Below are 16106 nucleotides of genomic sequence, written 5' to 3'. Positions count from 1 at the left end.
GAGGCGACGTCGCCCCTAGAGGTACACGGTACCGCTAGAGGCGACGTACCGCTAGAGGCGACGTCGCCCCTAGCGGTACACGGTACCGCTAGAGGCGACATACCGCTAGAGGCGACGTCGCCCCTAGAGGTACACGGTACCGTTAGAGGCGACGTACCGCTAGAGGCGACGTCGCCCCTTGAGGTACACGGTACCGCTAGAGGCGACTTACTGCTAGAGGCGACGTCGCCCCTAGCGGTACAGTACCGCTAGGGGCGACGTACCGCTAGGCGACTTAATTACCGCTAGAGGCGACGTCGCCCCTAGAGGTATATACACGGTACCGCTAGAACGAGGAGGCTTGTGTAACGGATGCAAGGGAGTCTATTTTCTTTGTTAATTTCTTTTGTTGAATCTGGCGTTAACAATAAAATGTTTCCATTGAGGCGAAAGGATTAAACGCCGCTATCTTTTTCCACGCTTGAGTGCATCTGAATGGGTGTTTTTCAAGCGGAAAATCGCGAAATACAGCCCTTATACAGCATTTTAACCCACAAAATGATACATTTTGCAGAGGAAATTGCATACTGAATAAAACTGTAGTTTCAAAATGCGAAAATTCGCCGTATTAAGGAAATCGATGCCAATTTTTTTGGGAGTTTCAAGCAAAACCTTTCCACTTTCCAACGTAGGTGGCGCTCTATATATTTCGCTCACAGTACAGTGTGTCTCAAGCCGGGAATTGGGCCCGGGCCGTGACTAGAACAAACGGGGTTAAACTCACGATAATGTCCATAAAAGGGGAGGCAGGACATTCGAGTATTTGTGGGGGGGGGGGGGGGCAAGGGGTATAACACCATACATAAATTCAGTCATAAATTAATAAATTAATTTTTCGGAAGCGTAAAAGGGCCCAATATTGAGCCAGAGGTCCATCTTAAAATAATTATTCTTAAATGGAAACGGGGCAAAGTTTTGAAAAACGCCTCTTTGGCCCCTGCAATGAATTTTCTTGTACGAATATTTGTGGATTTTTTGGGGGGGGGGGGGGGGGATGGGCGAAGGATCTAACACCAAACATTAATTCAGTCATAACTTAATTTTCCTGAAGTTGAACTTGACTCCATGAGCCAAAGGTACACTATTCACGACCTAAATGCGTCTGCGATATACGTGGCATGCCGATTATGTACGTACGCCACGTGATATCTGTGGTGCTTTGAAATAAAATATATATAGCGCCACCTACGTTGGAAAGTGGAAATGTTTTGCTTGGAACTGCAGACAAATTCGACATCGATTTCCTTAATACGGCGAATTTTTGCATTCTGAAACTACAGTTTTATTCAGTATGCAATTTCCTCTGCAAAAAGTATCGTTTTGTGGGTTAAAATGCTGTATAAGAGTTGTATTTCGTGATTTTCCGCTTGAAAAACACCCATTCAGATGCACTCAAGCGTGGAAAAAGATAGCGGCGTTTAATCCTTTCGCCTCAATGGAAACATTTTATTGTTAACGCCAGATTCAACAAAGGAAATTAACAAAAGAAATGGCCTTCCTTGCATCCGTTGAACACGTTCACCTTTTTGTGGAAATCAAGAATTGTACCAGTTTCAGTTCATTCATTCCCGCGGTATGGTTTCCGTTTGCACCCCCTCCAATTCCCAATCAAATATCAATCTCTTAATTGGCTTTATTTCCTACGATTTTAGAATCAAACAAATAGTTACTTCTTCATAAGACTGCTGTTCGCGTCTAACCGTACACGTGCTTGTGCACGTGTAAAACTAACACACATCCTAATAATCAAAGCCTAACAAATCCACCGTTGGAACAATGTAGTGCTAGCTGCTTTGCGGAACGGCGCGGGACTCACGATCCGGTGACCCAGGTTCGAATCCTATGGGGTTATTTTTTTTCCTGTTATATTGTATTATTTGTTTTATTCATTTAATTTCCCTAATATCATTATATCTGACATTACTACCTTAATGGGGCAAAAAAGGATCTGTAAATTATAAATGTTTAATTTCAATTTGGGAAAATTTGAACTATATATATATTTTTCAGTGTTTTTATTCAGTCTAGTTTTTTTCCAAATGTTCTATTCCTTTTCAAGCCAAACACTTTTTCCTGCTCTCCTTTTGGTTCTGTATATCCCCCCCCAAAAAAAAAAATAAAGAAAATAAAATAACAGATGAAAGAAAATAACACACAATGAATTGTAGAACTCCACTTGATATTCAACTGATAAATTCATTCTTTTATTATTGCTCAAACATTGACAGTGCCAAAATATGACTTCTCACTATCCTTAACTTCTGTACTTTTGCTTAAACGAATTAAGCAGGTTGGGATGAATAGGTTAAAAATTTAAAATGTATTATAAATGACATTAAAAAACAGAACAAAAAGTTGTTGACAAATTTGACAAAAATAAAAGTTCACTTCTGTAAACTGTGTCGACAATTAATATCATATTCTCAAGGTGAATCTTGCTGTAGTATTGTATTGTATTGTTTTGTTTTATTTCCATTTGTCACAAATTAATGTAATGCAAATGCAACAGATTATTTTCTACAACAATAACTAAAATTAATAGAATGCTAATACATGTACAACACTTTGATCAATTAAGAAAATTCAGAGTAAACTGTACAGATTATTTGGGAAATATGACTACAAAAACCCTTAATGACAGCTTTACACAAAATTACATATTAAGCAATTGATAAGATACCAAAAATAAAATCCAAGTGTCAAGCTTTTTCTTTAAGGAAATTGTAAAAGCCATTTTGTTTATATTAAAATGTAAAAAAAAAATAACATTAGTTCAAATAAACTGCCTGGAATACTTGCAAAGATTGGGATTAAATTTAGAGGTATATACTCTACCTTAGTAGCAGTGACTGTTGTAAAAAAAATCACTTAAAAAACTGCACATAAAAATCATAAAGATGTGCTGCAAGCATTTAGATGATCACAGCTCACAATTTCTTATATCTGGTGTCTCACATGCATAAAAGCAAAATATTTCTTTATCTATTTTAATCGAATATTTCAATGCCATTTTGGCAACCGCATGCTCCTCCCCCAAAATATTAAATAAAAATTAATTTATTAATAAACTCAACAAAACGACCAAACAAAAATTCTCAACCCTGGTCTGGAGCAGGGTAGATGCAGGGTTGAAATTCCTCGAGTGTGAACCGATGCATGTTTTCAACCCTGCGTCAACCCTGAGATTTGTCTAGTGTTTTCTGGACTGATCCACATCTTATCTAGGGGTGTGATAGGTGGGGAGAGGGGAAGGCTGACTTAAGCTTGGCAGGGGAGGGAGGAAAAGTTGAGAGGATATTTCTTACAGTATCAAAGGCTTGTGTTTAAAGGGCCCATGTAATTTAATGTTTTTAATGCAATCCTTGAAAATTCTCATGATGTCCATACAACAGAAATAATTGTAGGATAGGCCTACCTATCTGCTCATGTAAATTTCTTACATCCACCCCTCAAGTTGAATGGATCGGCACTGCATCTTGGGGTTCTCACCGTCACTTCCATGTCTTGAACTTGAAGTTGAAGGGTGCGGCAAGCAGATCCACCGGCCCAGGCCAAAACGGCTCATACAACACCCGCAAACCTGAAAAATGAGAACGTCACAAATTTAAAAATGGGAACAGAAAGGGAAGAATTCCATACATGGACATCACTTAGCTTGAAATGTCCAGCTTTCTAGGCTCGTGAATTGGGGAGATTCACCAGGAAAGCTGGAACCAGTACTAACCACACTTAGAATGCAGATGTCACCATGGTCATATTTTTTGGCCGATACTGTCCATTTCCCTTAAAATTACTCTCCTATTACAGCCTATTGGCCTAGATCCTTTATGCAGCAAAGAATCCTCTCAGAAAATGACAGTAAGATCAAGCTGAACCTGAGAAAAATGGGGGGGTTTTTTCAGTGCAACTACCGGTATGTACAACTGCTCAATTTGTCACCATGATCATGATGATGGTGACAGTAATCTCCCCATATCTGAGCCTGGAAAGCTGGAAATTTCAAGCTAGACATCACTAAGTTTTCCCTGCAGTGACCCATCAGCCATCAGAAAGCAACATGTCCTAAAAAAGTCAAATTTAACAGGGAAAATATTGAAGTATTTACTGAGAAAACACTTGGAAATTTTGCACCGTGACCAGTCATAGGTTTGTGCCGTTTGTGCACAGTGGTGTCGAGGCATGATTGCTGCCAAATGCTGGAACTCTTTCCAAAAAAGGGATTACAGTAAAGTAATGTGTCGGCTGCTGGCAGGTTGCTAATAAATTGCAGATGTCCACAAACTTCTCGTCTACTTTATGTCATAGTCACAGGTAACAAAGTACTCAAATTAGTATAATTTTGGTGCAAAGAAAATACAAAAATTAAAACACGAACGTTTAATACGCCGGGCTGTACGCGTTGCATAATACAAAACCCCATACAAACACGTGCCAAACTGTCAAAAAAACAGGATCGTGCGCTGGCGTCGAGTAACAATAGAGGGCGCTCTTCACTATCAAAATGGCGACTCGAGCGTTGTCTCCTGCCAAGCAGGCTTGGAAAAGAGGTCTGTTTTTAACCATTTGTGTTCATTTGTTTTCATAATTTGATTTTTAATTGACTTTGCTATATTGTTCAAAGATGTAAGTTTTATTTAGGCGAATAGAGTGTTTGGTATAGCTGCCACGCCTACGTTGCAAGTAAAATGCAAGTGTTCAACTTTTTGCAACTAACTTTGCAAATTCAATGTGCACGAAGCCACCATTATTCCATTAATGAAAAAAAATTGTGTTCCACTGAAATTGAAAACAACTGATTCAATCTGTTGAACGTAGATCTGGTGTTAAAATGAACTATCTTGTTTAATAATAGTAGGGTCAGAAAAAAACCCAGCAGAATGAAGAACAGGAAGGCTGAGGGGACTGAGCCTGCATTCCTAAAGTTTCATTTTGATAGTTTACTAATTACTCATTTACTGTACGTGTACTTTGTCATGTTTGTTGGGAAAGATTCCCATATCTGCCCATCACTTGCCACCCTGTGCATAAACCCTATGTCTTGAGTATGACTCTGGTCTGAAAATTTCTTAGTGACTTCTCAGTAAACTCTTCAATATTTTCCCTGTTTATTGCTAAATTTGACTTTTAGGACATAATAGTGACTGACTGAAGGGAACATTAGTGATGGCCAGATATGGGAATCTTTCCCTTTGTTGGATTGGATGGTTGGATAGGCATGCCATGATGGGTCATGTGGGCTGATCATACATGCTTCACCTACCCACTGTGAATATTTAAATTTGTATTAAATAAGAGGACTAGACAGAGATTTAACAAGCTTAAAGTTCTCTGTGCATTTTGACAATGCTGAAATGTAAGTGATTTTTTTACATATTTTGTAATTTTTTCCACATGCAACAATATCTGAATACACATGTAGGCCTAGGTGTGTGCAACATTTTGACCCTTTTGCGTTTTTTTTGTTTGTTGGTGACAGGCTTCGTACCATGGCTGAAGTATGCATGGGACAATGAACCGGTTCTGGTAGCATCTGCAGTCCTGGGATTGGCTTGTAAGTTTCCGTTTTAAATAGTCCTAACAACAAAATGGCAATCTTCACATTCTAGCGTCTACAATTGCCAAGCTCTATCACGTGATATGCTGATTAAATTATAACTCGCACAGACATTACAAGAGTGTTTCCAAAGTGAACAACAAAAGGTCTCAATTCCATTTTTGTAAAGTTGTGGACAAAATGACATTAACTTCTCTATTAAAAGTCATAGTCCGTCTCATGGTCTGTGGGCAAATGTCTCATAATTTTGAGTCCTGTATTTTGACATTTCCAGCACCCCTCGTGTACTTGGCATGGCCGTGGAAGGACAGGGCTTCCGAGACGAACAGACTCATGCCGACTAGGTATCCCAGTAAGTATTCAAGACACAAAGTAATATTGTGATTCTGGTTTGGAAGTAACATAGCATTCACAGATGTCATTGGTTTTGAGGGTATAATGTGCAGGAAGCTGTGTTACTTCACTGGCTACTTCATTTCTGGCAATGAAGCAAGAATGCCAGAAAGCAAATGGTGGTGGAAAAGTACTGTCATATAAAAGAGTGTTCAAGAATTTAACCAAGAACTCATCAGGGAAAGTGTATTAACCTAACCACCCCCAACCCTTCAAAATCCAACTGCATGTTTTGTTGGAATCTGTTGGAGTGAGTACTGCACTAGTAAACTGATTATGCTTTACATGGGGTTAGGCATACCACCAATAATCAGAGTCCAAAATTTTGGGTGTTGAGTTTACTACATGGTGTCAGATTTTGCAAGAGTGAGAAAGGTTTTTAGTAAAGCACTCGAGGGGTTTAGGGTTAAAGGAAAGACACGTACGGTATATGAAGTCTGTCACGCTGGATAGAAACTTGATGAAAATGTTGTAATTGAATTCATCGCAAGACAAGCGCACAGGTCAATGACGTGTGATCACAAGTAGTGAGTGATAATCGTTAAAATATGACAGAGGAATGCCCTTGTCACAATTTATTCAACAGTTATTAACTCCCTAGCATAATTTTAATCCTAGGAACCACACCCATCCTGGCAAATTCCAACACCATATGGGAAACTGCACACACACACATGTTTGACTTTGATTCTGGAGCTGTGCCAACCCAATGTAAAAGACTGTCAGTTTAGGGGTACTGTACCCATCCTGACAGATTCCAACAAAACATGCTGTTTGGGTTTGACGGATTGGGGGAGGTTAGGGTTACTGACTTGATTTGAAACTGCAACCTTGATTGCAACTCCAAACATCAACATGATCATGTAGGGACTTTTCATAATGCTGTGGATTATCCACATGGTTTTCTTTTCTTTTCATCCACAGCTCCAATCAGATATGTAGAAGGCAAGACTGGGCCCCCGACATCAATATGACGTCCATCAAGTGAATTTGTTGAGCCAAGTACCTCCTCACCACACCGTGCATGACATTTACAGTTTCAATATTTATTTCATAAGAATTTTAATTTCTTTTTCTCTTTCTTTTGTCAAATCATTGTACACAGTCTTAAGGAGCAATTTTTGAACTCATTAGCTTAAAAAGTTTCCATTAGACAACCACATCTTGTTCTATTCAGAAACACACTCTTACTGGTTGTCAGTAATGTTTTTGCATGACAAAAGTTGACTCATCAGTTTGTTGTTTTGCACAAAATTTCATAAGTGGAAAAAAAATAGATAACAAAACTTACTGAATGCACGGGAAAAAGTGTGTTTTCAAAATGTAAATTTGTAACAGCTAGGCTGTGTGAGAGTGGTCAACAATTTTGATTGTTACAAGTTTGTGTGAAAAACATTTTGATTGTGTGAAATATATTCTGTAAGATTTAAAGTTTGATGTCTATTGAAGTTTGGAATGACTAAAATATTATTATCTTTGATGACTGACTTCACAAGCATAGTACAAAAAAAGGGGCTTCTCAATATCCAGAAATGCTCACAACAAATTAGACAATAGGATTTAAATGTAATACAATCAACAAAATAGATTGAAATCAATACATTTCGGAAAAATCCTCGAAATTATTGATTTTAGAGCCATACTCTCTTAAAGATGACCATTTATGAATAATTAATTGTGTTGTTTTTTGGCAAAATAGTCGTGATTTAAATCATTTTTGGTATAAGAATGCTTAATGATAAATGTTTGTAGTGTAATAAAAGCAAAAAGTAAACTTTTTTTTTTTAATGTAGTTCTGTTTCAATTGTGACATTCATTTGAATTGACTCCACCAAAGTGTATGCATACTTAATTAGAGTCGATTTGAAGGTTTATAAAGTGTCCGTAAAATGAATTTTATATTGGTGCTTATTTGTAGCAATATCCATTCCTCTGAACTGTATAAAAAAAAAACCTATATGAGCCATCCTTTTTTGTAAAAATTGTGCAAAGTACACATTTTGTAAACATTTAAAATGTTTCATGTTTTTCCTGACAAGTGAGGGCGCTGTTGCCGTGATGTCACTCCCCTAGGGACACATCTTTCAGCAAACCACATAACTCTGGCGACTTTTTTATGCTGAAGCAGATGTGAAAGTGAACGTTCTGCCTTGAATGACATCACAGTTTTGCTCATGATTATATAAATGTGTATAAGCATAAAAACCAAAAGGGCACCAAAACGCCCTTAAAAATGGCAATTATGAAAATTAAATAATAAAGGTGAATGGAACACAAAGTACATTTCAAGGATTGCATAAAAGGCAATACAGGTCAAAATGGAGATGATTCTTTTAATCTGGATAAAAAATGAGGCATGGTGTCAAATTTCAGTGCCCTTTTCAAGAAATGTTTACCCCCAATAAAAATGACCTTGCTAGGCCCCTGCTATTGCATATAGGCCTAACCTAAGAGCAATTATGATTCGCATGAACAAACATCAAATAATAGTCACGTTTTCATGTGAACTTTGTCCGCTTGCAAATGGTTCAAGTCCATTGTGTTACACGCCTACCTTCTGTACAAAATAAGATAACATGACCTACAGTTCCTCTGTACATGAACACAATAACAATACAGTATTCTTTTCTGATAATCCAAACTTACAGGAAACATTATTCTTACATATATACTTTGTGGTGGAAAACTTAATCATGTTTCAATCGGTTCGGGTTGCGGTGAGCTTTATTGTGGCACTACTGGTTTCCAAAATGGTTGGAAGTTTATACGGTACCTCTGTGGATCATGACCGTGACATTGAGCACACGATTGGGGAGCTGAATCGGCGTATTGCCGGGCTACAGGTCCAGCGGAGTCACGCTTACGTCCCGCCGGTCTTTTGGGCTAAAGACCGGGGAGTGTACGAGAGCAACATCCGCATCAACACGTACGGCAAGCCGTGGATAGCAGGCTTCCGTCAAGTCGGTGTGTTCGACAACAACGCCTTCGCTACGGCATGGGTGACAATTTGCCTTCTGGAGGCGGGACAGTACGGGAAAGGAGCCCCAGTACCTGGTGACGAGCCGATGAAACGCGCCTTGGAGCTTATCAACTCCCACCATGATAAAAACAGCCCGCCGGGGAACGGGGCTGTCGACTTCTGGCCGCAGGTAAACGTTTAATAAGGAGCAGGGGTCATTCAAATCATGGGGTTCACGTATACATTCCAAAAAAGCCTGAGAAATATAAACAAAACAATACCCTTTTCACTTTCCCCTTGCTGCTACCATCCGACACCTAGACACAATTCGATAGTAATTTAGCCCTAAACTTGAAATTGTTTGAGTAAAACTTCGTCCAAAATGGGGATCTAACCATTCAACATTTCAACACGGATCAAGGAGCCTGTCGTTTTTCAAAAAAAAGTGTCATGATCCGGCAATGGATTTCAATGTAAATATAATATTTCCCGCTAAGGCCAAGCGTGTGCATTTTGTGCACGTGTTATTATACTTTAATAGTGGAAGCGAATCGGCAGGTTTCTCTGTATCAGAGGTTTTCGGTGGATGTCTGTTTGTCGATTTACCACACATAAAATGAAGTTAACAGATGTATACTTGGTACTTGGTACTTGGTTGGTTTCTCCTGAAACATCTTCTAGGGATCTTGGCTAGGAGGTAAACGTATAGGTCAACGTTGAAGCTAAAGATGAGCAGCCGGGCCTGGCGTCACACTACTGACATCCTTTTTTATTTTCCCCAAGACGTTGAACCACTCCAGTGGTCTTTGGGTGAGCCAACCCACGAACATCATTTCCATCATCAGTCTCCTTGACGACGATCTGCCGTGGGACTTGATCGAGAAAGTATGCAGCATTCTCGGCCCTTCGTCTGAGGTCTGCGAACTCCTCAAATTCCTCCAAGGCGCGAGGTAAGATGACAGATGTCATTATTTTCTTCTCTGAGATAATACTAGCATACTAGAAAAGAATTTGATGATCTATGCATGGCTTATGAAGATATTATTCACTTGTTCCCACATGAATTAGGCAGTTATGACGAGGTGGTAGCAACTACTATGTGCCACTGCATGACCCCTTCCCCTATATTCTTTGTAAGAGTTTCAGACTGTAGCATTAGGGCGTCCGCGCACTAATATGACAGGCCTACAGTCTCAACAGAAGCCACAGTTTGTAATGTCGACTGCCGTCTGATGATACGACCTCAGTTTTGCTGTTTGAATTTCCAGGCAGGAACTTTTTCCCGCCTTCAAGATTCCCGCGGATTTTGACGACACATTCGTCAACATTGGCTTGGGCAGCCTCCTGAAGCAGCTCAGCAAACGCTACCCCGTCCTCTACCAGCTGTGGGAGTCCAACAACACAAACACAGACTCGGCGTTCGAGCTTCTCAAGACGTATGCATACCGCCCTCTATCAGACGACTTAGCCAACGTGATCGATCCCAGGACGTATTACTACGCCCACGGGTTTCTTGAAAAGGCAAACGACGAAGGAAAGCCTGTTTCCTTGGTGACTACATGGGTAAGAATTGGTTGTTCTATACCCTTATCGTTCGTTGATATTTTCCTCAAAGTCAAACTGCTGAGTACTGAATAACATTTGAATTACTCAAGTTTCTGTTGATTTCGGCGGCAGATTCAAAACCTAACGGAGGAGCGCGTGCGACACAATGAGGGCGTCAGCATGCCGTTCAACATCAACAACGTGGATTCTACGGTGGCCGCAAATGTCATCTACGGTGTCAATGCGGCTCTGCTGGAGAATATGTTTGAAACAAAAACGTGGTTCGACGCAGATACCAGGGTCAGTCTTGAAGCGAATTCTCGGATTTTTTAAAGGTGGTTCAATTAAGTTTGGCCCACTTATCTTGCCCGTTCTTTGAAAGCAAAATCTTGATACATTATGTTGTCTGTGCCTAACAGTTAAGTCACAACAACGAAAAGAGCAATGTCAAAACTGTGTAGATTAGGATGGACGATAATTCTACTTTTTACTCAATTTTAACACCGATTTCATTGGGAACATTACATTTATTCTTAACGATTTGCATTTACACTCATAATTTATCATTCAGAGAGAGACTGAACTGGCAAGCTTGAGCCATTATGGATTCTTACTTAACAGTCATGCAGGATACATGCATGAAGGAGCCCATGTTCTGCAAGTTTAGCCTCGCTTTGGTTTCGGTATGACAAATGTGCAAACAATATTGGCACATGTTGTTTGTTAATGTACACCTCGGGATTTTTTTCCACGTACGTCTACAGATGGTGTACGAGAACACGACGAGTTTTATCGCGTGGGTCATCGAGAGTGGCACGATGACTAGCCGGCCAGACCTAGCTCTGACTTACTACCCGTCTCGCTACAACTTCTACTGGTTCGTAGCTCGCACCAGGTTCCTGATAGCCAACCGAATTGCTAGAGGGGACTTACCTGCGTTCCCATCACTCAGGTAAAGTTGTCTTACCCCCTCAACAGTTAAAATGCCAGTCACTGCTGTCTGTGTAGGACACTCCCCTGGTATGCATTGATTCTTATCGTCGCACGCGCATCAACAAAGTAAGACTTCTTGAGTAAAACAGTTTGTGTGTTCCAACGAATTATAAAGTGCCCTTAACTCAATCTCCTCCCTAGGGTAAACAGCACCCTCTTAAGGTCGTGCACAGAGTTCAAGAGTGCAACCATACACCTTTGATTTACAGAGGGGAAAATGAGAACTTGAAGGCATAAAGACCGTGCACCTCATTAAAAAAAACCGTGTAGATCATTTGCTGCTGTAACCGTCTTGTAAAGGCAAACATTTTAACCTGCAGCCACTGATAGGGCATTATATTCTCTTTAATTAATGAAGATTGGTGTACGAGCAGTTGAACGAGGTGCTTCAGTCGCGGGTGACCACCGATATTTTGGCAGAGGCGAAGACGGAAGGAGGCAAGTGGGCTTACTTTGATGATTTCTTGGGCGGAGCCGACGAGACGTGGGAGGGAAAACCGAAGGTGAGTCATGGTGATTGGCTCAATGATAAGAGAGGGTTCTCGATTGCCGAACCTCAAGAGACAAATCGAGCCAAACTGCTGATTTTTTTAAAAGTCTTATGATGTTTTTGATTTGTACAGAACAGCGCCGACGATCGCCTATTCACCACATCCATGGCTGTCAATACACTGATTGCTACATGGACAACTCAGGACGAAGTAACGGGGCAGTTGACTTGGGCAAAAGGTTAATTTTACTGACTATGTTTTCAACTAAAAAGAAAGATTGCAAGAAAATTGCTCTGACAGTCATTAAAGTATTAAGAAATCTACTGCCTTGGTAGCTGGTAAGATTGCAAGAGGGCTTGTTATTTTGGACGATTGAGTTCGGGCCGGAGCTGACTGGCTGAATGTTTGCCGAAGTTGGGCCATTGTTTGGCCGCATTGTATCAGAGTGAGTGGCCAGTGATAGTTGCTGAATACCTGTACATTTGCAGCAACCGCACACACAAGCTGCTGTTGCTGATCCTGTTGCTACTGCTGTTGTTGCTGCTGCTTCTACTTAACTTAGCGTATCGGTTCTTTTTTCCTCTACAGATACCCCGGTTGACGTGATTCGTGTGGTGGATCAAGCAGTGTCGTGGCTGGCTGAGTTCATCCTGAGTGATGACTACAAGCCTCTCAATGCGTTCTTCTCGGGCTCGGTCAAAGGCACTAGTGTAAGTTTCTAGTTAAACGAAGATCTTGTGATGTCCTTCCCCTTTTCAGGATTTCCTTCGCTGATGATGAATTGTCTTAAGGTTTTTGACATCTTCCATGGAGGTTGTGGACATCTTGTGTGTATCCAGATCGCAAGAACTTGGATGGTACAAAATGAAGTTGTTCAATGCCTTTGTCTGCAACCGACAACATAAACAGAAACATTGATGACAATTCTTGTGCAGTTTAGCAAATTAGAAAATCGCTAAAGTACCGTTCCAAATTAGAACAAACCGGGGAATGCCAATACAATAATGTATTGGATACTTTAATATCCCGAACTGTCCATCTCGAATGGTCCATAATTTGTTTTATAGGCCAATAGTTTCTTCCCAATCTGACTGTCCCTCTATCTCTGCAAAATGTTTGAAAGTCAGTTGTCAATAATCCTCTTACAAATTATTCTGTCATTGCACAGACGATGCCTTTCTACTACCCAATCAACTTCTTGGAGTACGTCAACGGGACCAAGATCCCACTGAACGACACGCACATCGATCTTGACAGTAGTGTGGTGCTGGCCATGTCCGGTGTAGTACCACATGAGCAGTACAAGAAGATGGTCCAAGAGCCGCACTTCGGGCACCAAACACCCACTGAGTTCCCAGGCTACAGTAACAGCGTCTTCCCGTTCTGGTCGTCGGCCGCCTACACCTACGCCTCAACTCTGCTAACGTTGTCACAATTTCTAAACTTGGCAACTTAGCACAATTTTACCCGTCAAATAAATAATGATACAATATTACTGAATAACGTTTGATGCCATTTTAAAATGCAAGTTAAATTATTACTTGTTACTCATTTCATGATCTTCCGAACCTTATGGTGATCTCACTGTACACTGATCTTCAAAAATAGTTCGAGATAAAAATGCTTTATGAATTTTAGAAATGTATCTAATGATCACGAATTAAGAAAAATGTGGGTTTCTGTCACTACAGTAGAAGTGTCAGATGGTATCGCCGTTTCGAATTTCCAACATCGGAGTGTTTTATCAGTATTCTTTCACCACCTCCCTCCACTCATCGAAACAAATCTCCGCCCCTCTTATCGCTAATAGATCCTTGTTCCCTCTTGGCCTGAGGGGCTAGGCGTAACCAAGGATACGGGGCGACTCCGCCCCACGCTCAGTCGATGATCATTGTTCGGTGTGATTGCAATTGCCTGAGAGAATCGATTACTCGACCGTTCTCTAGCACAGAATCGATAACAGATACAGCTCAAGAACAACTTGTCACATCGTCACACAATGACCAGGTCCTTGATAGCTTTGTTGTATTTGTCCCTACGCTGCAGTAATTATGTGTACAAATCGAATGTCATCATGCAAACACAAATCATGTTATGAAATTAACTGCATGCAGGTGCACTTTGAACATTTAAGCTGCAGCGAAATTTATCAATTTCAACTTTTTTTATTCTCGGATCTGACTCATCACAAATTCATCACTTCAAACGTTGTCATTGTTAAGGAATTTTCGGACAATTCACATTTCCTGAAGTGCGCAAAATAATATTATTTCAGTAACTATTATTCATACAACATCGACTTGCCATGGATGAAATAAAAGTAATTTAAAATAGCTTACAATTATTTATTAAACATACGAACACCACGATTTGAGGTGTTTTTTTTCTTGGGGGGGGGGACCTTATTGTGCCCAAACAACCAGGTTTTTCCTACTGTCTTTGCCCCGGGGCGATAGCGTGAGATAGCGGCAGGTGACTCGATGATTAAGAGTCAGAAGGCACCGGAGGTAGGACAAAAGGGGTGTCACTATTATAACGGCGCAAATGAGCTGCCCCTCGGCATCTATATCCAGGTGAGGAGAAAGTGACTAATGGCAATTTATCATCCAAAACTCTGCTTGGTTTGACGGGTTTCATTTGAGCTTAATTTCCTCTGAAGTGTAAAATCATTTCGTACAGGTTGTGTAAACAGAAGTATAGCTGTTAAAACATCCATATGTGCCGCATGTGAAAACGGCGTTAATATTTGCTACTTTATAATGGAATGGACAAGAACTTTAATTTTGTGAGTTGAAAGAGACTTGCTTGTTAGTAAAGAGAGGTTTCTCAAACAAGCTTCAGTAATCTGAATGGATAGTTACGTATAATGACTGAACAAATGTAGCAATAACGAAGGGAAATTTTTTGGAGCACAACCTCGTTTTCGATCCAAGATGGCGATGTACTTGGAGGGCGCACTCAGAAAATAAACACCATGTATCATGACCGCGTCTAGGTTTAATCGTGGTGCATGATGTTATTTCCCAAATCCTTCAATAAGACGTTTGTCGGCCAACAAAGTCTTGAATTGGTTCTCATTCGGCTGATGTATTGGTGCCACTTTTGTGGGTTCTTCTGAGCCGATTACAAGGTCAACGAATAGAAAGTATCGGCAGTAATTCCAAGGGGGCCAACTAAGGCTCACTTTTGGGCTTACATCTTTCCATAGATCATCATCATTCTGTTGCACACCTTGGAAACAATTTATTGTTGAAGTTTTTTTCTTAGCATGGGGGGGGGGGAGCGGGTATTAACGACGGGACACATTCTTTCCAAAATTTAAAACTAATAATACATAAGTGACAACCCTTTACTGTGTTTAAGCAATTAAAACACAACAAAATAAGGAGCTTTAAAAATGGGCAAGCAATTAAGCCCAGCAACAAAAATGCACCCTCGAGCTACGGTCTGTTTAGAGACAAAACTTTATGACAGCAGAGTGAGGTTTACCCCCATGCAACAGGTGCTTTCGGAACAACCTTGAGAATTCATCCCAGCTACGGGAAGGTATCACGGCCCTCCCCTCATACATGAAAGATTTAGGGAGTTCCATCAATATTTGACGATGTACAAGCTCCAGTGAAAAGGGGGCTTTAGAAAACAAATCACGTGCGATTTCATGAAGTATCATCTACAGGCGTTAACAAACATGAGGAAGAAAAGTTTTGAAGTTTTTGTAAGCTAGCGATGAGGCTGATGGGAGTGAAGCACTTGAATCATGAGGCGAGAGCAATGGGGGATTGTTGACCCGTGTCAAATAGCTGTGGGATAGTGGCCTCGTTGCCATGGACGCGCTATTCATTCAACTGGTTGCTGCGCTTGCCATCGTGTGAGTGAAATTTGACACGTACTACGTTTCGTATACATGTATGAACATGTCAATGTAGGCCTGCATGTAAATTATGTAAGGTAAACTTTGCACTTTTCAGAGGGTGATTTACTTGTAAACAACACGTGACGTGACCTTTAACATCATATGGGATAAAATTCACACGCGTCTGCAAAGTAGGGCCTACTCCCGAACCTTACTTCATAAAAGCCACTTAAATTTGTAAAATTGTCCCAAATTATTCGCCAACAATTCTAAACATTC

General features: G+C 40.5%; 2 protein-coding genes across 2 annotated transcripts; both read left to right on the top strand.

Annotated features, from left to right (window-relative positions):
- The first annotated feature begins 4507 nt into the window (after positions 1-4507).
- On the top strand, positions 4508-7778 carry LOC119722205 (NADH dehydrogenase [ubiquinone] 1 alpha subcomplex subunit 3-like). Its single transcript, XM_038192254.1, has 4 exons — positions 4508-4586; positions 5516-5590; positions 5868-5945; positions 6911-7778. Exons 1-4 carry the CDS (start codon positions 4541-4543, stop codon positions 6958-6960), a joined length of 249 nt encoding a protein of 82 aa, XP_038048182.1. The 5' UTR covers positions 4508-4540; the 3' UTR covers positions 6961-7778.
- A 723-nt stretch (positions 7779-8501) lies between these two features.
- Positions 8502-14152, top strand: LOC119730137. Its single transcript, XM_038202913.1, has 9 exons — positions 8502-9135; positions 9729-9895; positions 10214-10508; positions 10623-10790; positions 11255-11442; positions 11842-11986; positions 12107-12212; positions 12563-12684; positions 13143-14152. Exons 1-9 carry the CDS (start codon positions 8563-8565, stop codon positions 13428-13430), a joined length of 2052 nt encoding a protein of 683 aa, XP_038058841.1. The 5' UTR covers positions 8502-8562; the 3' UTR covers positions 13431-14152.
- Positions 14153-16106: the final 1954 nt, after the last annotated feature.

Source organism: Patiria miniata, unplaced genomic scaffold (genome assembly GCF_015706575.1).
Source record: "Patiria miniata isolate m_02_andy unplaced genomic scaffold, ASM1570657v1 HiC_scaffold_1, whole genome shotgun sequence".
Taxonomy (NCBI): domain Eukaryota; kingdom Metazoa; phylum Echinodermata; class Asteroidea; order Valvatida; family Asterinidae; genus Patiria; species Patiria miniata.
This window is presented reverse-complemented; position numbering and strand designations above follow the sequence as displayed.

What these genes read in the sequence shown, in the direction of transcription:
- LOC119722205 (XM_038192254.1), top strand. Translation starts at nt 4,541, where the DNA reads ATGGCGACTCGAGCGTTGTCTCCTGCCAAGCAGGCTTGGAAAAGAG. An exon ending in TGCAGTCCTGGGATTGGCTT is followed by an intron (nt 5,591 to 5,867) that starts GTAAGTTTCCGT and finishes TGACATTTCCAG; the next exon opens with CACCCCTCGTGTACTTGGCA. An exon ending in CATGCCGACTAGGTATCCCA is followed by an intron (nt 5,946 to 6,910) that starts GTAAGTATTCAA and finishes TTTCATCCACAG; the next exon opens with CTCCAATCAGATATGTAGAA.
- LOC119730137 (XM_038202913.1), top strand. Translation starts at nt 8,563, where the DNA reads ATGACCTACAGTTCCTCTGTACATGAACACAATAACAATACAGTATTC. An exon ending in TTTCCTTGGTGACTACATGG is followed by an intron (nt 10,509 to 10,622) that starts GTAAGAATTGGT and finishes TTTCGGCGGCAG; the next exon opens with ATTCAAAACCTAACGGAGGA. An exon ending in CGTGGGAGGGAAAACCGAAG is followed by an intron (nt 11,987 to 12,106) that starts GTGAGTCATGGT and finishes TGATTTGTACAG; the next exon opens with AACAGCGCCGACGATCGCCT.